The sequence below is a fragment of the Salmo trutta genome, chromosome 33, assembly GCF_901001165.1.
Source record: "Salmo trutta chromosome 33, fSalTru1.1, whole genome shotgun sequence".
Taxonomy (NCBI): domain Eukaryota; kingdom Metazoa; phylum Chordata; class Actinopteri; order Salmoniformes; family Salmonidae; genus Salmo; species Salmo trutta.
The window spans coordinates 30,563,393-30,575,225 of NC_042989.1; the positions used below are offsets into that span (position 1 = coordinate 30,563,393).

General features: G+C 43.3%; 1 protein-coding gene across 1 annotated transcript; it reads left to right on the plus strand.

The window, feature by feature from the left end:
• Positions 1–299: 299 nt before the first annotated feature.
• Positions 300–11,306, plus strand: LOC115172823 (14-3-3 protein zeta-like). The gene is made up of 6 exons (XM_029730610.1): positions 300–415; positions 1,086–1,524; positions 8,797–8,920; positions 9,470–9,633; positions 9,942–10,037; positions 10,216–11,306. Exons 2-6 carry the CDS (start codon positions 1,231–1,233, stop codon positions 10,288–10,290), a joined length of 753 nt encoding a protein of 250 aa, XP_029586470.1. The 5' UTR covers positions 300–415; positions 1,086–1,230; the 3' UTR covers positions 10,291–11,306.
• The last annotated feature ends 527 nt before the right edge of the window (positions 11,307–11,833 follow it).

Here is an 11,833-nt window from a genome sequence, read left to right on the forward strand (position 1 = left end):
AAAATAGGAATATCTCGGTCACTATAATGAGTGGGTGCCACGCCCGCCTCGGGCCTCCCTGATGCTGCTACAACTTGTGAAAGGGGGTAGGAATGGAGGATAACCATGGCAATGGTGACGTCTTCTCCCTTGCTCTAATTGGAGGAAACCCCGTGGCCCCGGCCGCAGCCTACACGCCGGTCGAACCCATTTCTGAACTCCCTCCCCCTTTCCCCGCGCAAAATAGCTACTGGCTAATATTACTAGAAATCACCGTTGACAGGAAGAAATGTCTATTTCTGATTGGAGAATCATTCTCACATAGAGCCGCTCCATCTAGCAAGTCTGGTTGAATTTCACGGCTGCTGTTTTTCGCTCTGCTTCATACCAATCTCACAGCGGATCAATTCGGAGGAACAAATCGGGACCTTAGAAGGTTAGAACATTCAGAAATCAGTTCAAAATATTTTTTGTTTGCTATTTGTAAATTATTGTTATGTTGTAGTCAAGCTTATGGCATGGTAATGTTATTTTGTAGCAATCCATTCTCAATGAAAGGAGTGGCCCAACGCTAGTAGCTAGCTACAGTAAGCTTTTAGCTACACTAACGTTACATATTTGTGTGTTAACGTTACCGTAGGTCGTTAGTTAACTAACGTTAATTATATGGCTAGTTGTTGGCTAATATGCTCCTTTGACTTGTTTGGACGTAGCAAGACCGATGCATCGTTTTTGTGGTAAATAAATGTCCACCTAGCAGGGATGTAAGTTAGCTTGTTAACTGATTATCTCTAGTGTAAGACTAACGTTAGTCAGCAACTGTGACCACTGGTTAGTTTATAGATAAACTCGATGTACTTAGCTTTCTAGTTTTCTGCGTTAACTAGTTACGTTTTCACTAACTAGCGACCCATCGAATTTGACAGATACCACGTCAATGCACGCAGGACGCGCACACACCATCCGAATGGATTACTACTGTATCTGGTTATTTTCTAAAGGCTGCAGTGTCTAATATGTTGGTTCTAGGTACAGTACATTGTGGTCACATTCTGTCTTCTATAATAACATGACTTAATGACAAACCTTCTGTTTTACATTTGCAGGTTTTTGGTGGAATACTGCGCAGCATCCGCTACTCTCTATCGTTTAGCGCCATCTTCAAGTCCCTCTTGCATTCCTGGACTCCTATTGTTTTTAACCCGTCCGTGACGAATCAAGCTAAGGTTACACACTAAAGAATAAAAAACAATGGATAAAGCGGAGCTTATTCAGAAGGCCAAGTTGGCGGAGCAAGCCGAGCGCTACGATGACATGGCCGCCTCGATGAAGGAGGTAACGGAACAGGGGGGCGAGCTGTCAAACGAGGAGAGGAACCTGCTATCTGTCGCATACAAGAACGTGGTCGGAGCACGGCGGTCGGCATGGAGGGTCATCTCCAGCATCGGACAGAAGACGGAGGGAAGCGACAAGAAGCTTGCAATGGTCAACGAATACCGTGAGAAGGTGGAGGGCGAGCTGAGAGATATCTGCAACGACGTACTGGTATGTAGTACTAGTAGAGATTCATTTTAATGGAAATGTTGACTGAATAAAATGGGCGTCGGTTTAAATGTATGGTAGCCTAAGACATGGTTTCCCAAACTCGGTGCTGCCCCCCAGGGTGCATGTTTGTTTTTTGCCCAAGCACTATACAGCTGATTCAAATAATAAGTAGTGGTGTTAGCCAGAACACTGAGGTTAAGTTCCCAATCTGGCCCTCATACCATCATGGCCATCTAAACATTCCCAGCTTCCAATTGGCTCTTTCATCCCCCTCGTCGCCCCTGTAACTATTCCCCAGGTTGTTGCTGTAAATGTGTCTCAGTCAACTTACCTGGTTTTAAAAAAAAACAGTTTGGGAAACCCTGACCCGGGATATTGAATACACCTGTTTCTCCCTCTCACTGCCTCTCACAGCCTCTCACAGCTTGCTACTGGGAAAGTGTGGTCACTGGCCAGACATTTGGTCACATATGTATTGTATCATTATATGGGGCAACTTATTTGGATGTAATTACATGGACAGCAAACATATAGCTAATTTGAAATACAATTTCAGTAATTCTAGTCCATATTGTAGGGAGTTGATTAGTCATGTCTCTCTAGGTCTGGGAAGTGTTTTGTTGTTGGTCTTCCAACTGCACACCTCATGCTCCTCCAGGGGCATATTTGAGTGCATCAGTGCAAAGCACGAGGCATCAGTAATTCACCCAGCCCTAGTGCTGCAGGATTCTTGTCTCTATGTCTGGATAAATGTGCCTTTAGAAAAGGGAGTCTTTTTAAATTAAGAGCAATGCCTTCTCTGAACAGGGAACAATACATTCTGTATGATGAAAGATGTCCTTTTCTTCACAAAAGCATAGCTATTCAACTTTTTCCTCTCGCGTGTTTGACCAGTCTACCATGATTTGGTTTAGTTCTCTCAATTCAGGTAGAATTGCACATGTAGGCAGTTGTTTTTCTATGTGGACTTTTTAATTCCTGAATGGAAGTGACCCCACCTCTGGTCTCATTCTCAGCAGTGAGTGCTTCCAAGTTCCAACCATTCATTTATCCCATTTCTATTACTGTAAAACAGAGACTAACATTAGATTGTTTCAATGCAGTATGGGTCAAATGTCATGGCCCAGGTTTCCTAAACGAGTTCCTCCGGTCTAAAAAGGGGATCTCCCCTGGCCTCGTGATGAGAAGGAAGTATTGTATTTTCACCCCCTTACCCCGGTTCCTTCCTGTTGGTATTCTGTCACAATGAACAATGGAATTTAACCACGTGACGGTGCATACTGACAAAAGGTCACAATCCAGTGTGTCTGCAAAGCAAGGTGTGTCAGAATCTGAGAGGTAGGCTCTGGCAGAGCACCAGTGGTGGCTGTTCGGGAGCCATGCTGTTACAAGCCTGAAACGAGGAGTGTGTCCTCCTGTTTTAATCATCAGTCTCATCTGACACATGAGTTGTAATGAAGCTAGCCAAGTGAAGAAGTTCATAGCCAGTTTGCTCAATAGGCTACGTCTCTTAACCCCACTAACCTAGCTAGCTACCCATTTGATGCTCCAAATTGCTATGGCGCTCTGTGATTGATGAAACATGCAGGAAAATATATATTTTTTTATCCGCTTTCAGTAAAATTACTTGACTTTCATTGTCTGGACTTTCTACTAACAACTTTCTACATCTGTTATTGTTTCCTTTGGGACAATTGTTTTCAGTTAAATCCAATGCTTTACAGGTGAATAGCTCTGTCTGTTATTTCTATCTGGTCTTGATGGTGGATTAAGTGAGGATCTCTGGTGGCTTAGCTGGGAGGTTGAGCATTTCCCTGAGCCTCTGCCCTTCCTTAGACACAAGGTCTGGGATGAGGGGGTTTGGGGAGGTGGGCAGTATTTGTAAGCACAATCCAGCAGTTATCTATACATATTAGAGATTATGGCTACGACAATGAAAGGTCATATGTCTATACTTCTTCTTTTTTTTTTTTTATATGAAGGTAGCAGAGTGACGACAGATCCATTGTCTGTTAGAACGTCTAGCCAGGGAGATATTCAAAACTGAAACCGCATTCCATTACCGCTGTCATTCTAATTGGGTTGATGTCATTTACTTTGACCAATCTGAATGGACACCAACAGAGAGTGGGTGGCATATATGCATAGTGGTTCTCTACACATGGGAGCAAGAAAACAATGGATAATCCTACGTATGTAGCTAGGCATAACTGATAAGCAGATAACTGTAGGATATGGTTGGATTACCTCAGGTTGATTTACTGCCCTTTCCTGTATGAGTCATGTTGTAAACTGTACAGATGGCCATGCTTTCAGACCACACCGTACAGCTACCCCACTTCTTTGCACATGCCACTGTCGTGTGTGTGTGAAACACACCCTTCTAGGCTGACTCAGCCGCTTGCCGGTGTTGACTGAGGGTGTGGTGGAGTCAGCCTAGAAAGTTGTTTCACGCTGCTTGCCCAAACTCGTTTCCTCTGCTCAGTGGCTGGCTACTGATGCAAGTAACCACTATGGGAGTCCTATGTCTACTTTCAGCTGACAGGCTTGGTCTGCACTGGGCTGAAGTGAGCCTGGTGGCAGAGACAGGACTGGATAACGTGATACTCACTTTCCACTAAGGTGACATCATGCCATGCCAGACCGGACAGGGACACGGTGGAACCTCTCTGCTGCCCACAGCCATGCAGACACTGTGCTGCCCTCTGCTGTGGCCTTACCCACCCTGTCTGCTTGCACTGTGTTGGCCTAGGCCAGGGTTAGGGCTGGGTGATATATCAAATGAATTCAAATTCCTTTTTGTGCAATATTCCAAATGCCTAGATTGCAGAAATCTGTTATTCTATAAAAACATTGTTTGTCCACTTGTTCTTATGTTGTCATTTTGGTCTCGTCTAAAAAAATCAGCCAACAAGTGCTCAGCATATGTGGGAACTCCTTCAAGACTGTTGGAAAAGCATTCCAGGGGAAGCTGGTTGAGAGAATGCCAAAGGTGTGAAAGCTGTCATCAAGGCAAAGGGTGGCTACTTTGAAGAATGTCAAATGCACAAATGAAAATTTTATAACACATTTTTGGTTACTACATGATTCCATGTGTGTTATTTCATAGTTTTGATGTCTTTGATGTCTTCACTATTGTACAATGTAGAAAATAAAAACCCTTGAATGAGTAGGTATGACCTAACTTTTGACTGTATGTGTATATTTGTGATTTGCCCCTAAGTTTTAAATAATAGTGATATGATTTTTAAACCATATCGTCCAACCCTAACCAGGCTTTCCGTTAGCCGCTGGCTTTTGGACAAAAATTTATAAATGAAAAGCCAATAAATAAAATTGGCATCGGGCGGTAGAATAAATACATCACATTGCAAAATAATACTTTTTAGCCTATTCATCGATGGAAACGCATTAGACCGGTCATGCTTATAGGTTACTTTGCATAATTTAGTGAAATTAAAATTATTGTGCATATTTTCATTAGTCATTATGATTCTTATTTACCACACGCTCACATCAGACATATACAGAGCCTAGTTTGAGTGTAAAATCTGTCAGACAAGCAAGTGCTGCTGCCACAACTCCTGTTGCTGCTGGAGTGAAAGGTAATTTTTATATGCCCAATCATTGCGCAAAAAAATTCTAAATGCAATCTTGGGTTTAAAAACAGTTTAAGGCCACAATTTAACTGGTAATTGAAGTGCGCTTCCCATTCGGCATTCAAGTGCTTAGGCAACGGTAGGCAGGCTTCAGTGTGTCACACACCACTTTGCATTGTAAACTGGAGGCAGTATGCATTTTTAAAACATGTACTTAATTGTGTGAAACCTTAACTTTTTTTACTTCATATTATGAGGCATGACTTGCTTCAAATCAACTTTCTTAAATCCAAATAACATTTTATTTGTCACATGCTTCGTAAAACAGGTGTGGACAAACAGTGAAATGCTAATTTCCCAGCAATGCAGAGAGAAAGAAAATAGAGAAATAATAGAAAAGTAAAACATGTAATAGATAACTTGACTACATACAAGGGGTGCAGCTGTATTCGCTTTTTGAGGATCTGAGGGCCCATGCCGACTCTTTTCAGCCTCCTGAGGGGAAGAGGCGTTGTCGTGCCCTCTTCACGACTGGTGGTGTGTTTGGACCAGTTATTTTGATGAACTGGTTGTATGAATTTGGGATCTATTGTCCTAGAGTCTGTTTGGAATAGGCCGTTTCTTTCTTGCACAGAACGACAAGCTGTCCAATAGAATAGGTACTTTTCTACAATGTGGGATAGTAGATTGACACAGACTAGTGATTTTGCTGTTTGTTACTCATGTTGGCTGAGGAAAAGTAAATGTGGACACTTATTGAAACATCAAAGTGCCAATCGAAATTCGTTAAGAAGGACGCATGCCGTTGTAACCTCGAGTTGCATGTTTTGTTAATCACATTTAGATTAAGGTACAATTTCTCATTCTGAGCACCGTGGGTGGACACCCTAATCAGGTTACTCACCTAATCCACAAGGGTTAGGTCAATTTAAAATGCTGCCGGTCAAATGTCCGGTGCCACGTTTTCCTGATGAAAACCCTGGCCTAGTCATACTTTATAGTACTAGTTCATGCACGCTGAGTAGTTGCAATTCAATAGTTGCCCCCAATAACCACCTCAATCTGTATGCGACTACAGGCGATCGTGTCAGAATCTGTTAACTTATTGTTGATTAAGCAATGTTGACTGAGAATAGTGCATAGAATGGTGCAGGCTGTGTTCAGTGCTCCAGTTTCAGTCATAGGTAAGACAGAACAGGGCCCAATTACAAAACCATCCAGGCCGGTCGTCTCTTTGCCTGTGGATATAACCTTGGCAAGACACATTTTTCAAAGTCAAACCATTTAGGTTGTCATGGTGATGGCCCACGTTTTTCGTGAGGATAATTGAAAACCCAGCCAGATTCACATAGTAGTCTTGACAGAATCACACACAAATATGCTTATCCGGATGTTCACGATACACTCATATCCAACAGAAGACCACAGCCGCAAATTGCAATCCATTGGTTTGAGGAGTGCAATACTGCAATTAGTCAAACCCTGGAGAATTTCAACACCAGCTCTTATAGGCCTATGGCTATATCATTGCCACATAGGGGAAATGTGGCACTGGGTTTTATAGAGCACAGTGCTCTTGCCTGGGTCCTGTCCATTAAGGCACAATGTAGCAAACCGTTTTACAATGAAAAACGAGAACAAGCATTTCTTATTGGACATGTTCAGGTAATTCATCCCCCGTTTCCTTCCGTTTGGTACCTGTAATAGACTACTCTGTGGTCTGAGTGAAACTGAAGTTCCGTGTGAACTGAACACATTGTGAAAATCCAAGCCGCTTCTCCTCCACTCGTTTGCAGCCAGGGCGATGTATGGGAAGGAATGCTTGACATTTGAGCGTGCCGTGTATCGTCTCGACTAATCTGTCTGTAAGTAGGCCGGGTGGGAGTGGTTGGAGTTGGGCCGGGTGGGAGTGGTTGGAGTTGGGCCGGGTGGGAGTGGTTGGAGTTGGAGCGGTTGGAGTTGGGCCGGGTGGGAGTGGTTGGAGTTGGAGTGGTTGGAGTTGGGCCGGGTGGGAGTGGTTGGAGTTGGGCCGGGTGGGAGTGGTTGGAGTTGGGCCGGGTGGGAGTGGTTGGAGTTGGGCCGGGTGGGAGTGGTTGGAGTTGGGCCGGGTGGGAGTGGTTGGAGTTGGGCCGGGTGGGAGTGGTTGGAGTTGGGCCGGGTGGGAGTGGTTGGAGTTGGGCCGGGTGGGAGTGGTTGGAGTTGGGCCGGGTGGGAGTGGTTGGAGTTGGGCCGGGTGGGAGTGGTTGGAGTTGGGCCGGGTGGGAGTGGTTGGAGTTGGGTGGGAGTGGTTGGAGTTGGGCCGGGTGGGAGTGGTTGGAGTTGGGCCGGGTGGGAGTGGTTGGAGTAAGTGGGGGCTGGGCCGGGTGGACAGCCTCATCTGCGTTGAACTTGTTTAATCTGGTATTTGAAACCAGTTACGGTGACCTTAAACCCTTGGTCTCACTGACACAGATTAGCACTAAAGCTGTAATCAGGCAGCAATCCAGCCCTTCTAGATCCTGATGAGTTGGCCACTGGATGGTTAGGCTCCTTCACGCTAGCTAACTGGGGATTTAGTGTTCCAGAACTCAATGTCAGGAGCTGAGTTTTCCCTTACAGAAGGAAACATGCATCGGATTGAATCCCACATGGTGTGTGTGGCACCTGTCTTACCTGTACCCTCTTCAGTCTATTTAGTGTGTTGCATAGGAACTGGTCTGCAGTAATAGTGGAGTTTCTGCTGCTGTGGGGTTTAAATATTGGTGCATATGCTTTGTAGACCCTGTGAGTGATATCGAAGATGTAGCTTACAAGGGATACTACTACTTGCATTCAGCCGTTGGTTTTGCTTCCGAGAGTCGCTGTGCCACTAAGACAGAGCAGTGAGGGACGTTGGTACGAAAGAAGCCTGGATGAATCTAGGGCAAAAGATGGTCTGGAACCCGCAGTAGGGATGGCCTCATTGTGGACAAGTTGGAATGACTTGACGCAGTGCAACATGCTGGCTCCCTCCCTGCTTGTACTTGACCCACTGCTGCGTGCCCATATGCACAGCTAGGCTCTTGATGGGGACAGAACAGGCTTGATTAATGATGTAGAGGTGTCCAGGCTGTCCACTCCACTCGGTGTGACCACTGCAGTCTCATAACGTGTCAGCCTGCCCTTGTGTGGGCACATCGCTGCATGGATATCACATGATGTCATTATATAGACCTGCTTGTTCATCATCACGTGACGCAACTAGCCTGGTCAGGATTTTTCAATCACATTTTTATGTAGTTGTTTATATTCAATTTTGAATCCTGTAGTCATCATTGATACACTTCCTTGGTCCAGTACAGTCACTAATGCTGCTGCTAATCCAGTTTTTGTTGGTTTCATCTCTGTTGTAATGGAAAGATTGAGGCTAGTTGCTGTCTGTGACTTCACTTATCTGCCCACCACTGGTGTGGGAGGGATTTGGTTAGGAACTCTGGATATGATGGGAACTCCACTCGCATGGTCATGTTTGGGTGGATGTTGTCTCAGCCAATCATAAGCAACCTTCTGTAGCCAGTCAGTAGGTTTGAAGATTTTGAAATGGGGTTAACAGTATTTCAATTACACAAACACAACTTTGAAAGGAAACATTGACTGTCAAATGGAAGGTTTATGCCGTGTGAACAAATTATGAATCTGTGTTTCCTTCCCACAGGAACTGCTGAATAAATATTTAATTGAGAACTCCACAAATGCTGAAAGCAAAGTCTTCTATCTTAAGATGAAGGGCGACTACTATAGATACCTTGCCGAAGTCGCCTCTGGGGATGACAAAACAGGTAAGATTGCAATGAAATGGCCCCTTGAACTGAATGCGGCAAAGGTATTTGCCATGTTGCTATTTTCAAGCAATAGTCCTACATTTTAGGTGTAGCCAAGTGATACTCAAGATTGATATCAGTACAAAAATATATATATTTTTAAATATGCAGAATAAAATACTTTTTTTGGGGGGGGCTCTCTTCTTCAATACCAGAAGAGAGCTCTATGCCCTATTTTAGCCTGTTATTAGCCTGTTATTAGCCTGTGCAATTCAAATGGGTCCAGGAAAAAGGAAATAAATGTGCCGCTCGACTGCAAGTTGCTTATTGCTAAGAATGAGCCACAGTCAGAATCATCCAATACTGCATTTGTAGTCTTCAACCTAGCAGCCACTAGCTGTCAAAGTCCACTCTCCTAATCTTAATCGCTTCAGAGTGAATTTAGCTAACGAGGTTATCAGGCTTCTGTCATTCTTACACTTGATTGTAATCAAAATAAGTCAGGCAGGGTGCCATACTCTATCATTGCCTCCAATAAAGTCCATTCTGATCTTTGTGCTCCCCCAGCAACCATAGAACACTCTCAGGAGGCGTACCAGCAGGCGTTTGACATCAGCAAGAAGGAGATGGACCCCACGCATCCCATCCGCCTGGGCCTGGCCCTCAACTTCTCAGTCTTCTTCTACGAGATCCTCAACTCTCCAGAGAAAGCCTGCTCACTGGCCAAACAGGTCAGTCCTTCCCCTCTCCCCTGTTTGCTTTAGGTATGGGGACTTTGTTAGATGTTATCTGCTTGTTCCATGTCAGAACAAATGAAAGGGAATGTTAAGTGGTGTGTTTGATTGAATTGCTAACAAGTGTGTGAATGGGTAGAATATGTTGTTTCTTCTGGGAAAGTTATTACAATGGGAGATCTTAAGTACATGGCTGTATATCTGTGCTGGACAAGCAGGGGGTTTACTTGATGGTAGCTTGGATTTTGTACAGCGACTCTTCATTTAATCTTGCCGTGTAATAAGTGTGCTTTTTGTGTCTCCAGGCATTTGATGACGCCATTGCAGAGCTGGACAAACTGAACGAGGAGTCATACAAAGACAGCACTCTCATCATGCAGCTGCTCAGAGACAACCTGACAGTTAGTACCCTTCCCTCTCTGCTCTCCCCATGTTCCTCATTTTTGTCAAACAAAGTTTACTGTTACAAGTTTAATTTAGTTTAAAATGAAGACTGTACAGTAATGTATAGTTAGTAGAGGAAGTAAACTAAGATGGTGGGTGTATAGAGGTGTTTAACGTCAATGTGTTTCTCTCCAGTTATGGACATCCGACAACGCGCCTGAGGAAGGCGAGGCTGGAGAAGCCGGCGAAGCCGGAGAGAACGAGAACTGAAACTCACACAGGGTCATCTCTCCAAAAAAAAAAAAAAACAACCTTTTTACACATCTCCATTCCTTTATTGCTCCACTTAGTCTTTTAGCAATGAAGCCCATTACTGAATAAAAGCTGCATGTGGAAATTCCTAAATAATTTTCGACTTTTCACACTGCAGCTTTTGTGCAAAAAAAGAAAGAAAAATATTGATTGAGGGGGGGAAATGAAACCTCCATTTCTTGGTTTGTGTTTGTCCTGACCTTCCATATGTGCAGTTTCTCCTGTTAGAAAATAATTAATAGCTTCTTTTTATCAATGTTTTAGTCCAAATTAGAGGAAAAAGTAAGACATTCTAGGGCTTTTTGCTACAGAAAATCTTAGTCCCATCAAAACACAAGGGGAGTTAAGATGTTGTTAGAACAGGGGTGTTTGTTAAACAAATTCGATGAGTTGTTCCCTCACCCTCCATAGGCTTGTTCTCTATTTCTCCACACGGATATCTGGTACGGTTACAGCTGCTGACGTCCTCCACACGGTTATCTTGTATGGTTACAGCTGCTGACGTCCAATGTGAACAAGTGTAATTGTTTTATGCTGCAGGGAGGGCCAGTCAATGAGCTGGCACCATGTATCGCAGCCAGGTGATTTCCATTGGTTCTGACAATGTCTTTCCTCACTCCCCCCTGGTTATGACTTTCACAATAAAGCATGTCTGGTTGAAGAGGTGGGGCTTTCTGAAGATCAAAACAAATATAAATATTCCTACATGCATGTAATTTAATAGTACACTGGAATGGGAACCAATGCTGTATACACACCAAGTCCAAATGTCCAATTTAGTACTTTTCAATGCAGGTTTGTGCACATGTTAATTAACAAGTGTGTTTGGTTAGTCCAGTGATTGTCGATAGAGATTTGGACCACTATTATGTTTTTGCTAATCATCGATTGTAGTTCCCAAAAGCCTCGTGGAAATGTTAATGCCCTATGTATCAGCTATGTAACATGAATAAAAATGACATTTTATAAACCCATCTCGAAATAGGGTCTTTCTTAAAGAAAATTTAGGCTTGCACTTTCTTTTTAATGTGTGCGGCTTTCAACCCGTTATCAAATTATATAGAAAACGATTTGCTGACACTGCTAGATATATAACCCTGGACCAGCATTCATGTAGGAAAACACTACAATATTGTGGGGTGGGTGGGGGCAATATCACGTGATTGATTCATTTTGAGAAGAGTGAAGACACCCCATCCACTAGTGGAAAGGATAAAATCTTGAGGTACAGACCTACCGCAGGTAAATTAATGAGTATGGTATACAGTTATTCCCTGTCCTGAATGTCCATCTGCATAATTTTGTAAAAATTAAATTTTGTTTAATATGAAATGTTTGTACAAAAATCATTTTTTATATTTTTCTCAGATGCAGCTTATGTTGCTATTTTTTTCCTTTTACAATTTTTTTTTACTTCCGGGTTTAGGAAGCAGCAATTGCTAATTAAATGACTGCGTGTAACTTAAAATGTATTAATCTACAATATATTATTAGACATTTC